Raw genomic sequence first — 21,489 nt, forward strand, 5'->3', positions numbered from 1 at the left:
CATTTCTAAATTCCGCATGCAAAAAGCATACAAGGACCGTTGAGAAAACCTAGACCTCTGAAATGACGCAGACCAGTGTTATCAACACAAATTTATACAAATCAAATGAACCACTATCTATTTATAGTGGAAAGTATGGATGTATCATGAAACATTCAGAGTTGCTAATGACGTTGGAATCAGTATCTGTATCATCAACTCTTCCGAGAGGATTTGACCAGACGCTGAAACTTTCAGCGTCCCCTCTTCCACCCCATTTACAATCCCCCCATCAATAATCACCCCCACCAACACAACCTCCACAATACCCACCACCATCCCACTCCACAATCCCCCCATCAACCTAACAATACTCACCACCACCCCACACTACCCTCCCCTCCACCATCGTCTCACAATACCCACAACCACTGCACACCCCCACCCCCTAGCACCACTCCCCCCTCCACTGGGGCAGGACATCGACATGCCACGAACACGGCACGGTAGAGCACGGACACGGACACAAATGGAATCCTGGGAAAGTATGAAATGGGACGATCCTGTAACATACAAGATACCTGGTCAGCCTGTGATGGTGGGACAAAGCACTCGTCACCCGTTTCGTCTGCAGTGTCCGAGTGTGCCTGGGCAGTGTCCGTGCTGTGTTGTGCTTCTGCTGGAGCAGTACAACTGATTTATAAATTGATACAAAATCCCTTATACACCATCAATTTAATGGAAAAACAAAACGTACCAATCTGTAGTGAACACGTGAACAAAACGTACCGTTTTCATCTTCACCAACACCTCAATTGTTGCTATCTTCAAATGAATCGCTCGCACAAGGCACTAAACGATGTGGCTCCATAATTCCTCCGAAAGAGTTTCCATCACTAATTTTGTCTCCAATAGTTTCTTCAAAACCCCACTGATCAGTTTCAACATTCTGAGAACATTCAGAGTTGCTAATGACGTTGGAATCAGTATCTGAATCCGAGCTCCAAATGGACTGTTTCTAGATGTAAGCCACCTTTTGGATCAAGGTGGGTGGGTTCAAGGTGTGACGTCACTGGTGAAAATCATAAAGACACCTTAGTGCTTTTCTGGCACTTTGGACTTGGCAAAAAAAATTCAAAATTATTTTCCCTTCAAATTGACAGTGATTGATGATTCTCACTGGTGTTCAAAAAAACAACAAAATTTGCGTTTGAGTTCCCCTTAAACAATTCTCTTGAGGAGGTTGTCATTCAAACTCCTCGATGTTACTATTAGCGATGATTTTTCTTGGGCAAACCACATTTCAAAGTTGGCCTGCAAAGCCAGCCACTGACTGGTCATCCTCCATCGTACAAAGTCCTTCCTTGGCATACCTGAACTCCTATCCACCGGCGAGGCTTTCATCCATCCCTTGATGGAGTACTGCTCTCTCTCCTCTGCCTCACACCTTGCTCAGCTTGATACTGTGGAAACAAAGGCCTTCAATATTATTGGAATCTCTTACAATGGAGCTGAAGGTCTATGGGCCTATCACTTCACCATCGCAGACAGGCTTGTGGTCTCTCTATCTTCCACCACCTCCTTTCTGGTCTTGCACCTTCTGCTCATGCTTTGTCCTGTCCAGTCCACCATCAACCCCCTTCTGATGAAGGTACTTACCTCCAGCATCAACACTCACCTCCATTTATTTGCTCCTCTTTGTTCCCACCTGTGGAACCAATTTCCACATTCTCTTCAATCTCATGCTTCAATCAACGCTGCCTTGAGGAACTCCAGCCTGGCCAGGAAGAGGGGATGAGAGAACTCCATTTAGGGCCACACATTGACTGCAACAGCAGAGGAAGTCTGCGAGCCATGAGTGGAGATGGCCTTGGATACCATAGGAAGAGAGTTTGTTGAGCAGGGCAGGGTGCCAGACCATGTCAAAATCACACAAAATGTCAAGGGATATGGCTCTGATTTAAAGTCCGGCATTAAGGACCTCCATCCATTGTGAGAGAGAGCAGAAGCAGCATGTCCAGGGTAGAATGACCTGGTCTGAAACCAAATTGATGATCGGAAATCAAGACCTTCTTCTTTCGGCTGCTCCCGTTAGGGGTCGCCACAGCGGATCAACCGTCTCCATTTCGCTCTATCCTCCACTGCACTCCAACCACCTGCATGTCCACCCTCACCGCATCCATGAACCTCTTCTTTGGCCTTCCTCTTCTCCTCCTGCCTGGCGGCTCCATCTTCAGCATCCTTCTCCCGATATACTCCGCTTCCCTCCTGTGCACATGTCCAAACCATCTCAATCTCGCCTCTCTCACTTTGTTTCCAAACCGTCCTACCTGTGCTGTCCCTCTAATATTCTCATTCCTTATCCTGTCCATCCTCATCACTCCCAACGAGAATCGCAGCATCTTTAACTCTGCCACCTCCAGCTCCACTTCCTGTCTTTTTGTCAGCGCCATGCCTCCAAACCATACAACATAGCTGGTCTCACTACCGTCTTATATACTTTCCCCTTCACTCTTGCAGCTACCCTTCTGTCACAAATCACTCCTGCAACTCTTCTCCACCCACTCCATCCTGCCTGCACTCTCTTTTTCACTTCTCTCCCACACTCTCCGTTACTTTGGACAGTTGATCCCAAGTATTTAAACCCATCCACCTTCTCCACCTCAACTCCTTGCAACCGCACCATACCACCACCCTCCCTCTCATTTACGCACATGTACTCAGTCTTACTCCGACTGACTTATTTACCATTCCCCTTCTCTCCAGTGCATACCTCCACCTCTCGAGGCTCGCTTCAGCCTGCTCCCTACAGATCATGATGTCATCCGCGAACATCATAGTCCATGGAGACTCCAGTCTGATCTCGTCCATCAACCTGTCCATCACCATTGCAAACAGGAGAGGGCTCAGAGTCGATCGTTGGTGCAATTCCACTATTACCTTAAACCGGTCCGTCATTCCTACCGCACACCTCACTGCTGTCACACTGTCCTCATACATATCCTGCACAATCCTCACATACTTCTCCATCACTCCTGACTTCCTCATACAATGCCACAACTCGTCTCTTGGCACCCTATCATAAGCTCTCTCTAAATCCACACACACAATGTAACTCCTTCTGGCCTTCCCTATACTTCTCCATCAACATTCTCAAAGCAAACATCGCATCAGTGGTGCTCTTTCCTGGCATAAACCCATATTGCTGCTCACAGATCGTCACCTCTCCTCTCAACCAAGCTTCCACTACTCTTTCCCACAACTTCATGGTGTGGCTTAACAACTTTATCCCTCTGTAATTTCCACAGCTCTGCACATCACCCTTATTCTTGAAAATCGGAACCAGTACACTTAATCTCCACTCCTCCGGCATCCTCTCACTTTCCAAGACTTTATTAAACAATCTGGTTAACAACCCCACTGCCATCTCTCCGAAGCACTTCCATGCCTCCACGGGTATATCATCTGGGCCAACCGCCTTTCCACTTTTCATCTTCTTCATAGCAGTCCTCACTTCATCCTTACTGATCCACCCCACTTCCAGATTCACTATCTCCACCTCTTCCAACCTTCTCTCTCTCTCATTTTCTTAATTCATCACCTCCTCAAAGTACTCCATCCACCTTCTCAACACACTCTCCTCGCTCGTCAGCACATTCCCATTTACGTCCTTTATCACCCAAACCTGCAGCACATCCTTCCCAGTTCGGTCCCTCTGTCTTGCCAATCGGTATAAATCCTTTTCCCCTTCTTTTGTATCCAACTTCTCATACAGCTCGTCAGATGCCTTTTTCTTGGCCTTTGCCACCTCTCTCTTTGCCTTTCGCCGCCACTCCTTGTACTCCTGCCTACTTTCTTCATTTCTCTGACTATCCCACTTCTTTTTCACCAACCCCTTCTTCCTTGTACTTTCCTGTACTTCCTCGTTCCACCACCAAGTTTGCTCATCTTCCTTCCTCTGTCCAGATGTCACAGCAAGTACCTTCCGAGCTATCTCCCTCACCATTTCTGCTGTAGTTGCCCAATCATCCCACCAATCTTTACCACCATCCAACACCTGTCTCACCTCCTCCCTAAATTCCACGCAACAGTCTTCCTCCTTCAGCTTCCACCATCTGGTCCTTGGTTCAGCCCTCACTCTCTTCCTCAACCTCACCTCCAAAATCATCCTACAGACCACCAATCGATGCTGTCGAACTACACTCTCCCCTGCCACCACCTTTCAGTCACTAATCTCTTTCAGATTGCATCTCCTGCTGAAGATGTAATCCACCTGTGTGCACTTTCCTCCACTCTTGTACGTCACCCTGTGTTCCTCCTTCTTCTTGAAATACGTATTTACCACTGCCATTTCCATTCTTTGTGCAAACTCTACCACCATTTGCCCTTCCACATTTCTCTTGTTGAGACCGTACCTACCCATCACCTCCTCAACCTCCTTATTCCCTTTCCAAACATGCTCATTGAAATCTGCTCCAATCACCACTCTTTCATCCTTGGATACACTCTCCACCACTTCATCTAACTCACTCCAGAAATCTTCTTTATACTCCATCTCACACCCCATATGTGGGGCATATGCACTGATGACATTCATCATCACCCCTTCAATTTCCAACTTCACACTCATCACTCGGTCAGACACTCTCCTCACCTCCAACACCCTCTTGACATAATCTTCCTTCAAGATTACCCCGACAACATTTCTCCTCCCATCCACACCATGGTAGAACAGTTTGAAACCACCTCCAATGCTCCTTGCCTTACTCCCCATCCACTTGGTCTCTTGTACACACAGTATGTCCACCTTTCTTCTCTCCATCATATCAGCCAACTCTCGCCCTTTGCCAGTCATCGTCCCAACATTCAGAGTTCCAACTCTCACCTCCACACTTCCACCCTTCCCCCTCTCCCACTGCCTCCGGACTCGCCTTCCCCGTCTCCTTCTCCTCCTTCGCCCAGCAGTAGCACAATTTCCACTGGTACCCTGCTGACCACCGGTACCGGTGGCAGTCATTGGTAACCCGGGCCTCGACCGATCCGGTATGGAAATTCGTTTTGTTGTTCGCATAATGATTTGGCATAGGTTTTTATGCCGGATGCCCTTCCTGACGCAACCCTGGTCGCCTCTTACGACACACAGGGATATGGTACACCTATTCTAACCGGGGCATACACCGGGCCCAGTACAACTGGTACTCATTTCGTCGACCTCGGAAGGATGGCAGGCTGAGTCAACCCCCTGGTGTGTATATATATATATATATATATATATATATATATATATATATATATATATATATATATATATATATATATATATATATATATATATATATTGTGACATCCACGGGACTTGAACAGTCCCGCCAACGTAGAATGAGCCGAAACGATGGAGGCGGTTTATTTTTTATAACCCAAACATGGCGGTTTTAATCGCTCCACAGCAAACGGGATGAGGAAGGTGGCACGAGTCGCTTTTCACTGACTTAATAATGTTTATTTCTCCAACCAGAAATAATAATAAGACTCGGCAAGAGGAGGGATCTGGGTGATTCGACGGGATGGCGCCAGGTACACACACACACACACACACACACACACACACACACACACACACACACACACACACACACACACACACACACACACACACACACACACAGTAGCTTGTGGTCAGGCTTGCCCGTGGTGTCGACGTAAGTCACTGGATTGGTGCCGGACGAGCTGGCGTTACGCTCGTCAGGGGCAGGAGACACGGTGGTGCCGAGGTTCCGTCAGCTTTTCCGCGCACAACCGCGGTTTCCGGCCTGTGAGCTCCAACCAGCCACCGTGGTGCTGTTCCTGGTGGTGTCGACCTCCTGGTGTAGGCCCAAGACTGCTCACAGCCGCCAGGGAGCCAGTTCTGGCGCCAAGATGCGAGCAGGAGAGGGAGGCAGGTCCGCCCGCCGTTTGGTCCCGTACTCCGAGCCAGCAGAACTCCAGAGCCAACCGAGGTGAGGCACAGCAAGGCCACGAGACACGACGAATCCAGGAACGAACCAGCGCAACGAGAGAGCGCGCTCAGAGACAAACAGCCTCGACCAAACGCTTTCTTTTTTTATGACTCTTCTTCCTCCTCTTCTTCTTCTTCTTCTCCGAAACAGAACCTTTTTATACTCGAGGCGTCGCTTCCAATCGAGCCCTTTTATTGGCCCTCTGCCGTCACCTTCCGCCAATCGTGATCACGGGGCGGAGCCATCCGCAGCACTGTCCTGTTACGTCACGGCAAGCCTACAGGGAATACTAAAAGGGTTTACGCATACACACTTACCCTAACCCGTCTCCCTATCTAATTACGTGACAATTATCATTTCCCCCTTAAAGAAATGGACATTTACTGGACAACTTATCACCACTGAATTGCTACTTATTACATCGAGATCCTGGTAAACTCGAACAGCATGGCATACCGAATTAAACATCCTAATTACCCTTTGAATGCATACCCCCCCCCCAGACGTAACAATATATATATATATATATATATATATATATATATATATATATATATATATATATATATATATATATATATATATATATATATATATATATATATATGCCCCAGTTTGAATAGGTGTGTCGTAAGAGGCGACCAGGGTTGCATCAAGAAGGGCATCCGGCGTAAAAACCTATGCCAAATCATTATGCAGACAACAAAACGAATTAGACGGTTGATCCGCTGTGGCGACCCCTAACGGGAGTCAGCCGAAAGAAGAAGAAGAAGATACATATATATATATATATATATATATATATATATATATATATATATATATATATATATATATATATATATATATATATATATATATATATCTTCTTCTTCCTTCGGCTGCTCCCGTTAGGGGTCGCCACAGCGGATCATCCGTATGATCCGCATCGTGATTTGGCACATGTTTTACGCTGGATGCCCTTCCTGATGCAACCCTGGTCACCTCTTACGACACAGGGATATGGTACACCTATTCTAACCGGGGTATACACCGGCCCAGTACACTGGTACTCACTTCGCCAACCTCGGAAGGATGACAGGCTGAGTCAACCCCCTGGTGTATTAATTCAGTGGCCGAACGGGGCTTGAACTCAGGACCTTTTGGGTCCCAAGCCGCTGTCCTAACCACTGCGCCAACACTCAGGACCTTTTGGGTCCCAAGCCGCTGTCCGAACCACTGCGCCAACACCAGGCGATTGGAAATCAAGACATTGGAGAAAAAGACATAATGTTTGAAGTGATGATGGATTCCATAACCTTGCTGATGATTGGGAGAAGGCTGATTGGTCTGTAGTTGCAGGGATCTGTTTTGCACCTTTTTGTGATGTTTGGTGATTTCCAAGCAGATGGCAGATGACCGTGAGCAAATGAGAGGGTGAGTAGAACAGAGAGAGGGTGAGCAAGAGCAAAGGAGCAGGTTTTTAGGGCACGTAGGCTGATGCCGTCTGGACTGGTTGCAGAATCTGAGTTTAGGTTTGACAGCAAACTCTCCACTTTTCAAGAGAAAAGGACAGAGTCGAAGGACAGTTGGGTGCGACTGGGTAAGGTGGGTACAGAAAGTGATGGGTTTTGGACACAAGATTTCTATGCAAACACCGAGTTTAGGTATTCAGCCTTTTCACGTACGGCATCAGCAGTGTGGCCATTTGAGGTAAGGGAGGGGATGGAGGGGGGACATACACCAGAAACAGATTTGATTAGATGCCACCAGGATTTTGAGGAGGGAGAGAGGTTTGAGAGTTCAGACTTGAGTTTAGAAAGATGTTGTTTTCTGGCTCTCCTGAGGGTAGAAACACACTTGTTCTGAGCTTTGTGGAAGGAACTGAGATTACCATCAGTTGGGTTTGCTTTCCATGAGGGAAAGGCAAGTTGTTTCAGGACAACTGCCTCGTCACAAGCTTCAGTGAACCATGGGTGGGAGGAAGGGAAGGACAACTGAACACAAGAGAGGATAAATCTGTGCATCAGGGAGAGCAAGTTTCTTTGAAAGAATTCCCAGGATGAGTTGATGTTGGAGAAAGTAGCGATAGGAGACCAGTCTAGAAATTTGATGGCTGCTTGGATACCCTGCCAGTTGGCTTGAGTGAAATGCCAGACTTGACGGCGCTGAGGTGGTTGTCTGATAACAGCTAGAGAGATGTCCACTTTGATAAGCATGTGGTCAGAAGAACCGATTGGAGCGGAGGAAGAGCAGCAGATATTTTCAGGGAAATTTGTCAAAATCAGATCCAGAAGAGATAGAAGACCATTGGTTGAGATCCGGGTCAGGAAATTGACCGATTGAGTCAGTCCCAATGAGTCACAGAAATCTTTTACTGAAGTGCCATGACAGGTGAGAGAGGTACCCACACCCAGCCAACTGACATGATTACACTTGAAGTCGCCACATATGGGGAAGAGAGAGTTCAGATGAGAAGATAGAAGTTGGTCCATGTTTTCGGCTAGTGAGGTGTAGATGGAGTCATCACTGTTTGGTGGACGGTACAGTACACATATAAACATGAGGTGGGAGTGGAGGGGAATCCGTAGCCAGAGGTATTCCTGGGGGTGTGGGGGAGTGAGGGCAGTGCATGGAGAGTGAGGAATAGTCTGATGAAGAGAGCAACTCCTTTGATGAGGGTGAAAGGTGAGGGGGGAGTTTTTGAGTCAGGTGAGAGGGAAGCTTGGAGGGAGAAGAGTGTGATGGTTGCTTTGAGAGGAAGGGGTGAGAAGGGTGAGTTGGCACTGAAGTTGGAAAACAAGCTCGATTGAACTAAGATCCTCGTCCTCTTTATGATGACATCATAAAAACGAATATGACGTCATTGTGATGTATCAGGTTTGCGATAAATTATCTGTGCTAATGCCCGGCTTGATTCCCGCAAACAAAATTTAAACAGCTTGCCGAGTTTCGGAGATAATGGTATAGGCGATTTCCATTAGCGGCGATATTATGACGTCACCTTCTTTTCTTGGAAGAATTTCCAAAATCGGAGATGGTTACTGCCTGCGTGTGGGCTTTCTGTATATACATGGCAAGTTTGACGAAGATCCGATGAAAACTCTGGGTTATGAAACAAAAAATGTCAAAAAATAGGAATGATGTCATAAAAATTTATATGACATCATAGTGATGCATCATATGTGCGGTAATTCATCTCTGCTAATGCCCTGTTCGATTCCCGCAAACAGAATTCAAAAAGCTTGCCTTGTTTCGGAGATAATTTTTTGGCGATTTCCATTAGCGGAGATATTTTGACGTCATAACTCTTTTTCTAGGAGGAATTTTCAAAATCGGAGATGGTTACTGTCTGCGCAGGGTATTTTTACATATATATGCCAAGTTTCAGGAAGTTTCGATGAAAACTGCAGGCTGTGAAACAAAAAAGTCTACAAGAACAACAACATGAGTAAGACTTCGAGATCCTCCACGAGGATCCAAAAAGAATGGTAGATGGAAAGTGAACACTCATAGCAAACTGGGGTTTTTAATTTTTTTAGGTCAGACATGCGATTAAGGACATTTTTTGAGGGATGTAATAAAGGTGAATTACGAGAATGGAGAGAAGAAACGCTGTACCAGTTGGATTTTTAGATCCTCGTGGAGGATCTCTAAGTCTTACTCACGTTGTTGTTCTTCATCTTCTTATTGCGGATTTTTTTTGTTTCACAGCCTACAGTTTTCATCAAAACTTCCTGAAAGTTGGCACATATATGTAAAAATACCCTGTGCAGACAGTAACCATCTCCGATTTTGAAAATTCCTCCTAGAAAAAAAAGTTATGACGTCAAAATATCTCCGCTAATGGAAATCTCCTAAAAAAATTATCTCCGAAACTAGGCAAGCTTTTTGAATTCTGTTTGTTGGAATCGAACAGGGCATTAGCAGAGATGAATTACCGCACATATGATACATCACTATGATGTCATATTGGTTCACGAAAAAAATATTTTTACGAAAAAAATAAGTGACCACTATATTCGTTATTGTTGTGTGTCTGTCTGTCTGTCCCGAGCATAGCTCCGTGGGTTTTGATCTGATCCTGATAAAATTTGGTGGGAGGTTTATATCATGATCGAGTTGTGTTTTCCTGAAAATGGGCATGGTGCGCCCATTACGGGTGGAGCCACGCCCAAAAACATGTGTTGTGAGGGGGTAGCCGATTTCAATTTGCATCTTCTCCTCCGGAGTTTGTCGAATCTGACGGGGTTTTGGTATTTGGTTAGCCCAATGGCACCTGCATAGCCCCACGGAGCTCGATTTTTCATTTTCGTCCCAAGGTCAAGGTTCCAAGGTCACGAACTTAGAAAATTGCAAATTTTGACATAAAAATCCATCTTCTCCGAGGGGTTTGTTCAATCTGGCTGGGGTTTCGGTATTTGGTTAGCCCAATGGCACCTGCATAGCCCCACGGAGCTCGATTTTTTTTTCATTTTCATCCCAAGGTCAAGGTCACAAGGTCATGAACTTAGAAAATTTCGAATTTTGACATAAAAATCATACGACCGCCCAAACTTTGAGAGCTTGGATGACAATATTTTTTATGCATAATCTTGAGGTCATTCCCCACCTAAAGTCTTGAAACCATTTTGCTCTATCTCGAACACCTTGCCCGTGGCGACCCCTTCAAGTTTGTTTTTACGCTGATTTCATCAAAGTATGGATAATCCGAGGAGTGCGAAATGCTATATAGCCTATATGACGTTATATTGTTCCTGGAATGTTCCAGGGGAAGTTTTGCACCAAAGGTCATAATCCTTGACCTTTGACCTTTAAAGTTCACAAAGGTCAAATTTTCAAAGTTGTGGGAATCGAACCAGGTTTTCGACCTTCTTCGACGAACTAACTCCAATAAGCTATAGAACATATCCTGTTTCCTTATTTTAATGTCCACAAAATTGTTTTGTGACCTTTAAAGGTTATGCAAAGGTCAAATTTTTTAAGTTGTTGAACGAAACCACGTTTTCGACATTTTGCAGCTAATAACCTGTCACTCGTACCACATCATGTTGATCATTTTTATAACTTGGTCAAACATTATCACATCGTCTTATCCTTGACTTCTGAAACAATCTACATCGTCAAATACCGTTCGTGAACCATCGTCGTCTTCAGACTTGTCAATTTTTATGGTCATTCCTATTTTTTGTTTCACAACCCAGAGTTTTCATCGGATCTTCGTGAAACTTTCCATGTATATGCAGAAAGCCCACGTGCCAGCAGTAACCATCTCCGATTTTGGAAATTTTTCCTAGAAAAAAAGTTGACGTCATAATATCGCCACTAATGGAAATCGCCTATACCATTATCTCCGAAACTCTGCAAGCTGTTTGAATTTTGTTTGGGGGAATCAAGCCAGGCATTAGCACAGATAATTTATTGCAAACCTGATACATCACAATAGCGTCATATTCGTTTTTATGATGTCATCATTAAGAGGACGAGGATCTTAGCTCATTTGAGCTTGTTTAGGCAAGGTACGAGGGAAAAAGTCAAATTGAGAGTAGTCTGTTGAAATAGAAGCTTAGTGAATTATGATACAGTAATGAGAACCACACGTGTGAAAGAGGAAGATTAAGCATAAGAGATCGTTTTTATTATTATTGTTATTATTTTTTGAGAGTTTTCATCAGATTAGGTAATGAAAAGGTTGTGGAAAAAAATCGTGAGATGAATGGTGAATTTGGATCGGTAAACGCAAAGGGTGGAAACGAATCACGTGGTTATGGGAGGTGTATCGTAAAAAGTTAATTTATTTATTTTAAATAAGGATTGCGTAACATTCGGAAAAGGGAAGGTTGAAGTAAAATTGTGGAGGTGTATGGTGAATTTGGAACGGTAAACACAGAGTGAAGCCGATGGATTGATTAAATTTACCAGGAAGAGGGAAGAGAGACACGTGGTTACAGGAGGTGTATAGATAGAAAGGATACAAGGGAAATTTTTATTTTTTGAAGATTAGGTAAGATTTGGGAATGGAAGGTTGTAGGAAGAAATTGTGAAGGTACTGGTGAGAGAGGGTCAGCTCAAGTAGAAGAAAGATGGTGTGTCGGCAGGAGGAAGAAGAAAAAGAAGAAGTACGATTGGACTCGTGGGTATGGTAAGTTTTTTTTTCATTTAAATTTAAGACAGGAAACAGAGTGTTTTGATGGGAGGGTTGGGGGGACTTTGGGAAAGTGAGGAAAATAGGAATTGAAGGTAATAGGGAGAGAATACAAATAAAAACGATCGTACGCCTCGAGGGGAAGGATGGGGAGGCCTTAAGGAACCCGTTAAGACAAGGTCAACGAAAACTCGCAAAATAGCACGATTTTTTCAACAAAACCGAACTATGAGCATGCAGCAACATGTAGGTGAGAAAATAAACAGTTAAAACAGGACAAATAATAACTGGAAATTTAACTTTGAGTAAGTCGGCAGAGACCCTTGAGAGAAACCTGCCGTTGCTGCAAACCCAGAACCAGAAGATGAGTCGTTGCAAAGTAAACTTTGGAAGCAGCATCATATCGGCTGCATCATTGGCGCTTGTGGACATGACATTTCAGAAAAGTTTATGTGTGGTTGTGGTGAGACATGAGGGAAATCTACCCGAGTTAAAACCAGGAAAAATCCATTGGATCCACCTAACATCTCATGTTGAATATATCGATTTAATGACAATTTGGTTTCTAACTTCGGCCAACACAACACACACCTTAGCCTAATTCTCAGCATGATGATGTCGTAGAACGCTAACACCAGAGGAAGGATTTTATTGCTTTGAGCAACATCATAAAAGCAAGGACTTGCTTCATAAGCATGGCATGGACACCACATTAAACCATACTTATACAATCCCAATAAATACCAAGAATATCACAATGTTTAACACCAAGAATATATTTTTGACCACCGAGTAAATCAATGGCTGAGGCAAGATAGTGTCTGCAATGGGCTCACACAGGCTTACCATCGGCCCTAACAAGGCTTTGTTCACAGACACTGCTTTTAAAATGAATAAAGTCCATGAATTTTAGGAACCAACCATGGGAGAGGGAGGCAGTGCAAGTACTTTGACATTTGGAGTAACTGGCAAGGTAAAACTATTGAGTAACTGTATTTGGGTGGTGGTGATTGTGTGCTTGTGGTGGTGTTGGTAATGGTTTGAAGAACAGGGTGCCCGCTAAAGTTCTTCGTTTCAACTCCGCCCAGAGAAGTTTCCGCTCAATGTCCGCACCTCGCATCATTCCCCTGTTTTCTTGTGCCCGGCGAGACAGGTATGGCAGAACTTCCCGCACAGGGCCGTACGGAACGTACTTGTACACTGGGTAGCCGGCTTGGCCTGTCGATTAGGGTTGGTGGACCAAATGTAAGAGCTGGAATTATTGACTTATGCAATAACATTGTTTACAATAATCCTTCAGTGAGTGAAAGTTAACTTTTGCAGTTATGATAGGAATACCAACAAATTTCATTTTGTATCAAAACGAGGTAAATTTCAATAGTAATTAAAATATTTTTAAAAACACATGACCAGAAATGAAAAAAACGTTGAAAGAGAAAGGGGGACAGTAATGGAGGAAGAGACAAGAGAAGAGGATAATAATGATGGGTTAGCATTGAAGAAGCGAGAATGAGAGCGAGTAAGTCGAGATCAAATTAGGCCTTACCGAGTGGAAAGCTGATGTGGTCACACATGCCCAGAAGTTGCCCAAAATACACCTGTCGATCACCTGGTCTCAAACCCAGTTCTGCCATCCTGTAGGCAAAATATGCATTTCATTGTTGAAGACCAGCTCATGGAATGGCATGCAGTATATTCTCTACAATTCAATCTTTCAAATGATCATTAAGAAGCCATTTTGTTGGGCATCGAACAAAGAACTCAGCAAGGCAGTTTGACCACAAACACTGTTCATGCAATCTCCTCATCAGGGGGTATGCCATTTAAATGGATATGCTACTGGACAGCAAGGTTTGACAATGTACACCACTGCTCAAAAGTTTTAGAACACCCCCATTTTTCCAGTTTTTACTGAAATTTAAGCAGTTTAATGTTTCAATGTACTCTGAAATTAAAGCATAGAACAAATAAACAATTGAAGATAAAAAAGAAATCATGGAATCGTTTTGTTGAACAAAATTTAATATAAATTTTTGACTTATCAAAGTAGCCACCTTTTGCAGATACAACAGCCGAACATACTCGTGGCATTCTTTCGACAATGAAAATCAAATATTGTTCGGAAAGTTCTTCCCAACACTGTTGCAGACGTTCCAACAGTTGTGTTGCACTTGTAGGTTGCTTTGCTTTCACCCTTCTGTCCAGTTCATCCCAAACCAGCTCGATGGGGTTTAAGTCTGGAGACTGTGCTGGCCATTCCATGATTTGAAGCCGACCGTCTTATTTTCTTCCAAGGTAGTTCTGACATAGCCTGGAGGTATGTTTTGGGTCGTTATCTTGCTGTAGGATGAACCCCTGACAAACTAGGTATGGATCAGAGGGTATTGCATGGCGCTGCAAAATGCTGTGGTAGCCCTTTTGGTTCAGGGTGCCAGTCACTCTGTTAAATGGTCTGTCTGTCTTCCTTTGTTAATTGTCTTTTTCTCACCATTATGATAGCAATATAATACTTCCTGCAGTGCAATATTGTCCAAGTAATGCTTCAGAGGGTGTAGCAACACAGTCTGTTCCAACACTGCTTTTATACAGACAAAGGGTTTGTAACTAATCAACAAAAGTTGGGACACCTGTGGGAATTGTTTGCATCAACTTTCAAGGCTGAATTTACTTCCATTGCTGCAGAACAGCTACAGTTGCTAACCCATTACTTGTTCCCTGAAAAGGGCCTTTTTTAACAACTCTGAAATTTACATTATTTTTCAGTTTTTGGTAACCTAAACTTCTTTTTTTTTAAACCTCTGGCAGTTTACCGCTTAGCTTTGTACCATTTCAGGTTATTCACTGGACTTGAACTGCTTAGATTTTCGTAAAAACTGGAAAAATGGGGGTGTTCTAAAACTTTTGACCGGTAGTGTACATCGAGCTAGTACCGCATACATCAAGCTCGTACCACGCAAATCAAACTAGCACCACGCACGTCAAGCTCGTACCACGCACGTCAAGCTCGTACCACGCACGTCAAGCTCGGACCACGCACGTCAAGCTCGGACCACGCACGTCAAGCTCGTACCACGCACGTCAAGCTCGTACCACGCACGTCAAGCTCGGACCACGCACGTCAAGCTCGGACCACGCACGTCAAGCTCGGACCACGCACGTCAAGCTCGTACCACGCACGTCAAGCTCGGACCACGCACGTCAAGCTCGGACCACGCACGTCAAGCTCGGACCACGCACGTCAAGCTCGGACCACGCACGTCAAGCTCGGACCACGCACGTCAAGCTAGCACCACGCACGTCAAGCTAGCACCACGCACGTCAAGCTAGCACCACGCACGTCAAGCTAGCACCACGCACGTCAAGCTAGCACCACGCACAACAAAGTCGTACCACACACGTCAAACAAGTCCACTAGTGATTGTCACCTACCGACACTCGCTTTACAAAAACATACCTGATTGTCATCCACCTGCAGTCACTTTAGAAAGCCATCTGTTGTCAGATTTGTACGAAGAGAGGTAGCATGTAACCATTGATACAGAGAGGCAGAGAATGATGGTGCAGGTAAATGTGGTTAATATCTCGTGAGATGTACCTTTGGATGGTATACTTCATCGTCCCTTCATTATGTGAAGCGACAAGGACGCGGGCACAACCCCTGGCCGCAATACCCTTCAATATGGAATTGAGGCAACTGCAGGAGAAACGGCGAGTTTAGTGCCTATGCCAATAGGGCCAAGGTCATGATAAATTATCGAACAATACTGTAATAAATCATAACTTTGTGAAAAGTTAAAGTTAGTGAATAAACAGGCTTAAATTATTTCATTTACATAATGCAGGCATACAAAGGAAAAAGAAAAGTGTTGAACTATCACAAGGTTATTCCATATTTTAGAATTTTTGGTTCAAGGTATTTGCTGTACCAGCAGTCAGCGCGACATCATACTCCGAGATCACACATTTCCAAGTGCACAAGGCACTGCCATGAAAAAAGAAAAACCAAATAACAACAAGGTCATGTGACGTTGGAGTCAACAACATAATGTTACATTTGTTAAGACTCCATGTTATGCATAAATTAACGAAATGAGAAAAACAACATAACAAATGAATCAGTCAACAAATTATTGAAATTTTATGATTTATTAGTCAGCAAAAACAGACTTTATCTTAACAAAGATAAGGAAAAGATTTCCCATTAAAACAGGATCGATAGATTGAAGAAAGACTGGCATAGGAAGTGTAGGATGAGCGGAGAATACCGATGGTACATGTGGCTGGTGCTTTCTGCGCTGGGATTGATGGGATCAGGGTAGCCCACCACTGTTGCTCGTTCCCTCTCCTGCTCCATGTAGGCTCCACGTACAAGTTTAGCACCAAAGTGCCAGCCCTCCCGTCGTGACAACTCCAAGTCCACCGTCACTGCATCATAGGCCTCCTGGAGGTTTGGGAATGGGAAAACCCGAGGGTATAACAGACTGTCCTGGGAACAAATCTTGACCCGGCTATAAACTGCGACCCTGGTATTTCACTTGCAGGCCGAGGCATCCATGTGCACGCCGTCCATCGGAAGGACGTTAAGCCAGAGAGAGAGAGAGAGAGAGAGACAGAGACAGAGACATACAGAAAGAGACATACTTAAGGTTGCACAGCATCCGACTGGGAATCATAAATTCACAAATTTGCTTCTTGGTCGAGCCCGGTTCTGAAAGGGTGGGAAAGACTATTGTAATCACTCCATGTGTCAGTGTGTGTGAGTCTACACAGATCTACTTTGATAAGGAACATTCAACTCTCTGCTTTACTGTAATCTGTACATCTTGGCAAGACTCTACATTGAAAAATGCTCATTCCGGTGTAACCACGGATAAAGGAAATTAAAACACTATAACAGTAGCCAGATTGCACTAAAATAGACAAATGTACAAAAATGCAGGGTTTCTGTCCTGTCCATAATATTGAGATAGACAAAAATCTACAAGGAATGTGAGACAGGAAGAGGATATTTGGTGCATCATGCCTGTGCTTTATCCACATACTTTATGCATGTACAAACCTAATGTTTACTATTTACCTACGCTAACCTTTAAAATCTACAAGTCGAGAATTTGGCTGGGAAACCAGCACACAATGGCCTACTCTGCGATCTAGCAATCTTTATCGCCTACAACCCAATGAAAATGGGATGATCAGCTTTATGTGTGCTTCCAAAGAGCACCATGCTCTCAGATGTGACTCTCCCTTCTGACAATGAATGTGATGTGATGTGGCATCATAGTACAGGCAAAATGTCAGATGACCTCCCACAAATTGCAACAAAAGCAAACTCAACAGATTTTGATTCCTGGATATGTCCTCAGTGACAGAAAAAAGTCCTAAGGGATCCTCCGGGGGTGGGGGGGGAGTCCTGAAATCATGGAAATCCAATATGGCCGCCACCCGGCTTCGGGGAAAATGAGAAAATTGTAAAGATTGATATTTTAAGATGTAAATATGTTTTTCTGCATTCTAATTGTTTCTAGTTATGGTCAGTATATTGATATACAAGAATAATTATAAAAAAGTGAAATGTATTGAGGGTAAAATAAAAAAATTATAGCTTTTTTGTCCAAAAATGTCAATTTTTTGTCCCGGAAAAAAAAATTTAACTGATACTGATTTTGGCTCGTGGACAAAAAAAAAAAAAACAGAAACGTTGAAGACACAAGATGAAATCAAGTCTTTGGCAATACAATATAATTATGTAAATCATTGAAACATGACAAAATTCACAATTCCACTCGGGGCAATCACATCTGCCTGACGAAGGTTTCGAAATGAAAATGAAAATTCGCATTAAACTCAGAAACTACATCCATTATAAACTTACTATACATGTTGAGAAAAATCAAGCATATTCAAGTTAGAACTCGACAATGTTGTCATCATCCTCATCATTGTCACATGGAGTGTTTGTGCAGCCAGAGCCCCTGCAGTTTCCACAAGCTGGAGTGCACTCAATGTTGTGCTTCTTGTATGTGCATCTCATGGTGCTACACTCAGCCTGGCAGTTGCACCTAATGACACGTAACATCTTTTCAGGAGCTGGAGCTATTGATGTCTGAAGTGGCACAAAACCCTCGTCACACTTCTGCCAACCCCAGTCTGTCGGAAGAAGTTCATCTGCACATCCCTTCCATTCTTGGACTTGCAGATACACGCGCAGGCTGTGATACTTTGCTGCTTCTGATGTTGGTGGTAACGTCTGTGGTTGCACGTGAGAGGAGCTCCAAGCCACCTTGTCCCTGTACCGCCGATACCGGAGGGTGTCCAGGGTGCCAGTTGACTTTCCGTTGTAGATTATCACCAATGTTTTTTCTCCTGCACCTGCCACATCACATACGGAAGCTGGATATGTATCAAAAACCTTGGCCTGCTCACGGAATGTGTTGTTTGCTTTAAACTTTTTGAGGGAAGCTCCCTTTCCAATCCCATGAAGACGAGATGTCGTGTCGCACCCAAGAACTGCATGCAGAAACAGTATGTGCTTGCATATGTCTGTACCAATCATTTTCTTTGTAGCCTTGATGTTCCAGATGCGAGGCTTCTTCGTGTTCTTCTTTGGCTCGGGACAAAAGAAGAGGTCATGCGATTCTAAGCTTGCATGGTAGCATAGGAGGACGAGGAGGTCTGTGTCATCACCAACGAACACAGTGTTGGTGACAGTAGCGGACTGCACGGCCTTCAGTACAATCAGGAGACCAGCATCCCCTGAGGCATGGTGCGTCTCACAGTTCTTCTTCTGAAGCTCTTCACTCAACATCAAAATGAATCACTGTTTATTTTGCCTATTGGCAAGAAACTGTTCCTTCTTCATTGTGAGATGCATGTCAGCTGTAAATGTCACAGTAGTGCCAGCATTCCCTTTAGACCGTCTCTGGTGTGTCATGTCCTTCGTGTTGGTACTCTCATAACCAAACACGACTATGGCATCTCCATACTTCTTCGTTACATAATCAGTGTACTGGTGGCATATGTCTCTGTATGTAGATCCACGAGACCATGGAATGCGTTGAACAAGTGCCCCGCCATCCAAAACATACTGTTGCCCATCATTGGGCATATCGGCTGGGACATCGGATCCATGAAGATCCCAGATGGCATCAGCAAAGACTGGCTTGTGTGCTTCTCGGAGCTGAAGAGAGGAATCAAAGAGGGCTGGTGGAATGCTGCACAGTTCATATTTGAAGGCCGACTCCAGTTCTTCTGCTGTCTGTGCAACAGTGATCAGTCTCTGGAAGAGGAGTTTTTGTCAACCTGGACTTGCTCTCCATCAATCTTGACAGATGACTTCATGCCGAGGGTGACAACTTGGTCTTTCCTCTTAAATGTGTACTCGGCAGGTGTTTTCCCATCCATAGATTTCAATATTTTGGCTCCTACAGCATGTGCTGTATCGACGTTGACAGTGCGGTGTGCATGAACTCCAGTGGCAATGTTCCTCAGACGTGGATCACTACTGAACGGATTCCGTTCCTGTAAATACTGAAGAGCTGATAGTGTGTACTATCAGTCATGAGATTGTCTTGCCTTGGTCATGTCCTTCTTCTGCTCTCCAGTGTTGTAGTTCACACCTGTGAGCTCCTGCATTGCCTGGTTTATTTCTGCACAGGCAGGCATTGATAGTAGCCATACCAGCCGTTGTTGGTCTGTCATTCCTCGCCCTCGTGTGAGCCCCCCGCTGGTCTTCAAACTTCTCATCAGAACTTGTTCGATGATCAGGTCAGATGAAAGACCTGCCCACAGGCGATCACTTTGTCGAACCACATGGAACCCCTCATCAAAACGTTGTTGGACATTGGGATGTTTAGTTTTGAGGTTGGACATCTGCTGCAGATACACCCTCACAGATTTGGCATACAGGTTGTGGCCCGAGGCTGCCAGGTAAGGCAGCATTTCCTGGATGGCCTGTAGATGTAGTGCCCAGTTCCCAGTGCGCTCTGCCTGGATGTATTTGCGTAGAATGTCTCACGTGTCCATATACTGAACCCAGAGCGCTGCAGTTCTCGAAGATATCTTTGCAGACTCGGCATGCTTCTGAAGGTGGTCTTTGATTTGTTTCAAGACGTCAGACTTGCATACTTCTTCCACAGAGAGTGTCCCAGCCATCAGCTTCTCATAGAGGGTACAAGCTTCGTTGAAGTCTGGATTATTGCTTAGATCTGTATGCTGGTCATGTTGCGGCCTTGCAGCTGCTTTGGCAAAGTCCGGATCTTCATTCCTATTGCCGTCTGATGTTTCAGGTAGGCAAGGCAGAGGAGCATTGAGCACATTTGTCAACAGCAAGGCATTGAGGGCTGCATCAACAATTAGGTGTGCGCGAACTGCGTGGGCAATGGCCTTGCCACTAAACATATGAATCACTGCATTGGGGGCATATATCGACTCCATGAGTTCTTGAAGCCCGGATGACACCATGAGGTGTCCAATACATCCGAGGAAACTCATCTCTGCGTGGAAGCCACCCAAGCGTAGGACAATCCCTTTCAGATCACTTCCCATAGGCTCCGAGTTGATGATCATGAGGGCCTTCCACCAGAGGGGCTGATCAAAGGTGATTACTGGAGTGACACCGTGGCGTCGTGCATGTTCACTGACAAACATCAGGGTCGAGTATATGCACGTGCTGTCAATATTGCATGTGCTAACAAATTAATATTGTGTGTTAATTCTTTCACCAGAGGATAGTACTAATGTCCCTGTATCTGGAAATATATAGTATGTATGCCTGGGGATACATATTTTCTTATATGAACAAACTTTCTCAAGTCAAAATATTTTTGGGGGAAAAAATAGACATTTTTGGACAAAAAAGCCATAATTTTTTATTTTACCCTCAATACATTTCACTTTTTTTCTAATTATTCTTGTGTATCAATAAACTGATCATAACTAGAAACAATTAGAATGCAGAAAAACATATATTTACATTTTAAAATATCAATCTTTACAATTTTCTCATTTTCCCCGAAGCCGGGTGGCGGCCATATTGAATTTCCATTTCAGGACTTTCCCCTGGAGGATCCCTTAGGACTTTTTTTCTGGCACTGAGGACATATCCAGGAATCAAAATCTGTTGAGTTTGCTTTTGTTGCAATTTGTGTGAGGTTGACCAAATATTTCTGCTAAAATGCCTGTACTATCAGTCTCAGTGTAGTTGGACTTTGCCAGGTATAAAACCCAGACAGGAAAATTTGATGGCAGATATGCAACCAAATAAACCATCCTAAATCCTAGGGCTTCAGATCTCATGTACTGTATCAATTTGATTTGTCCATCGGTTACTCTCTTTGCAATTCATGTAAATGTAAAACAATGTCTCCCAACATGTGGTACATGTACAAGTCC

General features: G+C 44.2%; 1 protein-coding gene and 1 long non-coding RNA gene across 2 annotated transcripts in view; both read right to left on the reverse strand.

Annotated features, from left to right (window-relative positions):
• Positions 1–293: 293 nt before the first annotated feature.
• Positions 294–6,443, reverse strand: LOC147026027 (uncharacterized). Its single transcript, XR_015058089.1, has 3 exons — positions 5,644–6,443; positions 1,658–1,756; positions 294–655 (listed from the first exon to the last, which is right to left on the reverse strand). It is a non-coding gene; the product is annotated as an uncharacterized LOC147026027 (long non-coding RNA).
• Positions 6,444–12,732: 6,289 nt separating this feature from the next.
• The window catches only part of PRODH (proline dehydrogenase 1), a 60,806-nt gene continuing 52,049 nt past the window's right edge, over positions 12,733–21,489 (reverse strand). The window contains exons 11-14 of the mRNA XM_085881007.1: positions 16,365–16,540; positions 15,695–15,793; positions 13,646–13,734; positions 12,733–13,317 (exon numbers count right to left, since the gene is read on the reverse strand). Coding sequence (XP_085737133.1) covers positions 13,079–13,317; positions 13,646–13,734; positions 15,695–15,793; positions 16,365–16,540 — 603 coding nt within the window. The 3' untranslated portion in view covers positions 12,733–13,078. The remainder of the gene's footprint in view (positions 13,318–13,645; positions 13,735–15,694; positions 15,794–16,364; positions 16,541–21,489) is intronic.

The sequence above is a fragment of the Eptatretus burgeri genome, chromosome 5 (genome assembly GCF_056783735.1).
Source record: "Eptatretus burgeri isolate ZD-2024b chromosome 5, Ebu_testis_v1, whole genome shotgun sequence".
Lineage (NCBI taxonomy): Eukaryota > Metazoa > Chordata > Myxini > Myxiniformes > Myxinidae > Eptatretus > Eptatretus burgeri.